The sequence below is a fragment of the Cyprinodon variegatus genome, unplaced genomic scaffold (assembly GCF_000732505.1).
Source record: "Cyprinodon variegatus isolate N-32 unplaced genomic scaffold, C_variegatus-1.0 Scaffold792, whole genome shotgun sequence".
NCBI classification, from domain to species: domain Eukaryota; kingdom Metazoa; phylum Chordata; class Actinopteri; order Cyprinodontiformes; family Cyprinodontidae; genus Cyprinodon; species Cyprinodon variegatus.
In genome coordinates, this window is record NW_015151245.1 from 150596 (window position 1) to 153122 (window position 2527).

Consider the following 2527-nt stretch of genomic DNA (forward strand, 5'->3'; position numbering starts at 1 on the left):
CCTAGTCAGGTTTAATAAGTGGGATTTCTTGCCTTTTAAGTGGGGCTGGGATTGATACAGAAGTCAGGTGGATAAACAGCTGATTGTCTTACTGAATAGACTGTTAGAATTTGTATAATGGCAAGAAAAAAGCAGCTAAGTAAAGAAAAACGAGTGGCCATCATTACTTTAATAAATTAAGGTCAATGAAAAAGTGGCAAAAGTGCCCCCAAGTGCAGTCGCAAAAACCATCAAGTGCAACAAAGAAACTGGCTCACGAGGACCGCCCCATGAAAGGAAGACCTAGAGTCACCTCTGCTGCAGAGGATAAGTTCATCCGAGTCACCAGCCTCAGAAATTGCAGGTTAACAGCAGCTCAGATTAGAGACCAGGTCAATGCCTCTTGAAGCTCATCAAGAGAATGCCAAGGGTGTGCGAAGCAGTAATCAAAGCAAAAGTGGCTACTTTGAAGAACCTGTAATAAAAGACTTATTTTCAGTTGTTTCACCCTTTTTGGTTAAGTATATCATTCCACATGTGTTGAATCATAGTTTTGATTTCTTCAGTGAGAATTTCATAGTCATGAAAATAAAGAAAACTCTAGAATGAAAAGGTGTGTCAAAACTTTTGGTCTGTACTGTAAATATATATCCATACATATGTGTCTGTGTGTGCCTGTCAGTATGAACAAACCAGAGAGTCTTCACGCGTGTCCCGAGATGAGCGTGACTACAGAGTCAGAGTCCGCAGCAACATCACCAGAGCCCTGACTGCTCTTGACCTGAACACGTTCAGCGACATCCAGCAGACATCTGCCGCCCTGGCACAGTGCACGGTGGGCTGCATGAGATCAGAGGGCTGTGGGAAGAGCAAGAATGAATCAGGAAAGATATATGGTCTATTTCTGTCTGCTTTTCTAGGCTGTAAGTCGGGAGTTTATCTGTGAGGAATGTCAGAACAGCACTCTGAACAAGCTGGAGTCGATGTTGGAGATTCTGCAGACGGACACCAAGCAAGGCATGGTCCCCCCGACTGAGATAGCTGATAATATCCTGAACATCATGGGTAAGTGGGACTGCTTGTGCAAAACCAAAGTAGTTTACTATGTTCCACTAAAATTTTCACCATTTTTATAACGAATAATATTGCAGCTTGAAAGTATTTATTTATAGCTCTCATAGCTGTTGATTAGGACAATCACTAAATCGGTACTAGCAGATAATGGTTAAGTGGATGAACGTAGCAAATATACCCTAGTTTACTTTTTCTTGGTAAAGAAAAAAATGTAAAGCACTGGATTTCTATTTATCTTCTTCATTCTGATACCTCAAAATTGTCACAAAAGTTGCAGGGAATATAGTAAGAATGTGGAAGAAGATGCCAGTTAGTTAGATGGGATCAACTAAACATGCAAAATATTATAAAAATAAAAAACAATAATGCTGTAAATCAGCATGAATGCACTTTCCCCATGACAGCATATTGTGGAGACATCTTTAAACATTAGGGATCTTTTTTCTTTAAATGGTAAAAGGCCTGTACTTATATAGCGGTTTTTCAAGTCAGAGGACTTGACCAAAGCTCTTTAAACTACTTTCTGTCATTCACCCATTCAATGATGATTGCAAGCTACATTGTACAGTAGCCACAGCTACCCTGGGGCTCACTGACAGAAGTGAAGTTGCCATACACTGGACCCACTGGACCCTCTTACCACCATCAGTAGACAATGCGGGTGAAGTGTCTTGCCCAAGGACACTGAAAGCCGGTGCCAGGTTTTGAACAGTCAACCCTTTGATTTCAGGGCAAACTCCAACATCCAATGCCACTGTCGCCCAAGTGGAGGAGTTTTATTATTAGTAAATACAGGGTCTTTCTGATAGAAAACCTCTTAAAGATCTCTAATGGGGCTTCTGAATTAAGTGGAGATTGTTCCAGTGGGGCAACAAACCTAAACATACAAAGTTATAATGCTTTGATTTAGACCAAAGCTCTTCAAATCCATTCCTTAAGACCTACCAGTTGCATTTATGTTCTATACAGAGGCGTTTGAGGTCTAGAGATATCCATCTCTGAATAAATGAGATCATATTTACATCCTAGAATGGTCTAGTCAAGGTCTGGACTTAAATCTAACTCAGGATTTATGGCAGGACTTGATTGATGGTAAAGATGTATGCCTTTTGATGATTGTTAAATTCCTTCTTGATTTTTTCCTTCACTTTTTTAGATTTTGGATTGTTTTTGTTATTTGAAGTGGAAAAAAGTAAAAGCAAAATAAAAGACCACAAAAACTAAGATTGCGCTGTGATCGCTCCTCCGAAACAGTTTATTGACGCCTAAATTAACTTAACCTGCCGACAGAATATGTTCGCTTTTATTATCCTGGTGCCTGCAGGCAGAGCAGCAAAGCTGCTTCAGCCACGCGTCAGAACTAACTGGTACAATCTAAACTGCAGGCACCAGGATAATAAAAGTGAACATATTCTGTCGGCAGATTTCTGCATTTTAAGTTAATTTATGCGTCAATAAACTGTTTCAGAGGCGT

General features: G+C 40.1%; 1 protein-coding gene across 1 annotated transcript in view; it reads left to right on the forward strand.

Moving 5' to 3' along the window:
* Positions 1-2527, forward strand: part of pkd1 (polycystic kidney disease 1 (autosomal dominant)) — a 92540-nt gene that overhangs the window by 66642 nt on the left and 23371 nt on the right. The window contains exons 29-30 of the mRNA XM_015396359.1: positions 662-814; positions 900-1044. Of these exons, the coding sequence (XP_015251845.1) occupies positions 662-814; positions 900-1044 (298 nt within the window). The remainder of the gene's footprint in view (positions 1-661; positions 815-899; positions 1045-2527) is intronic.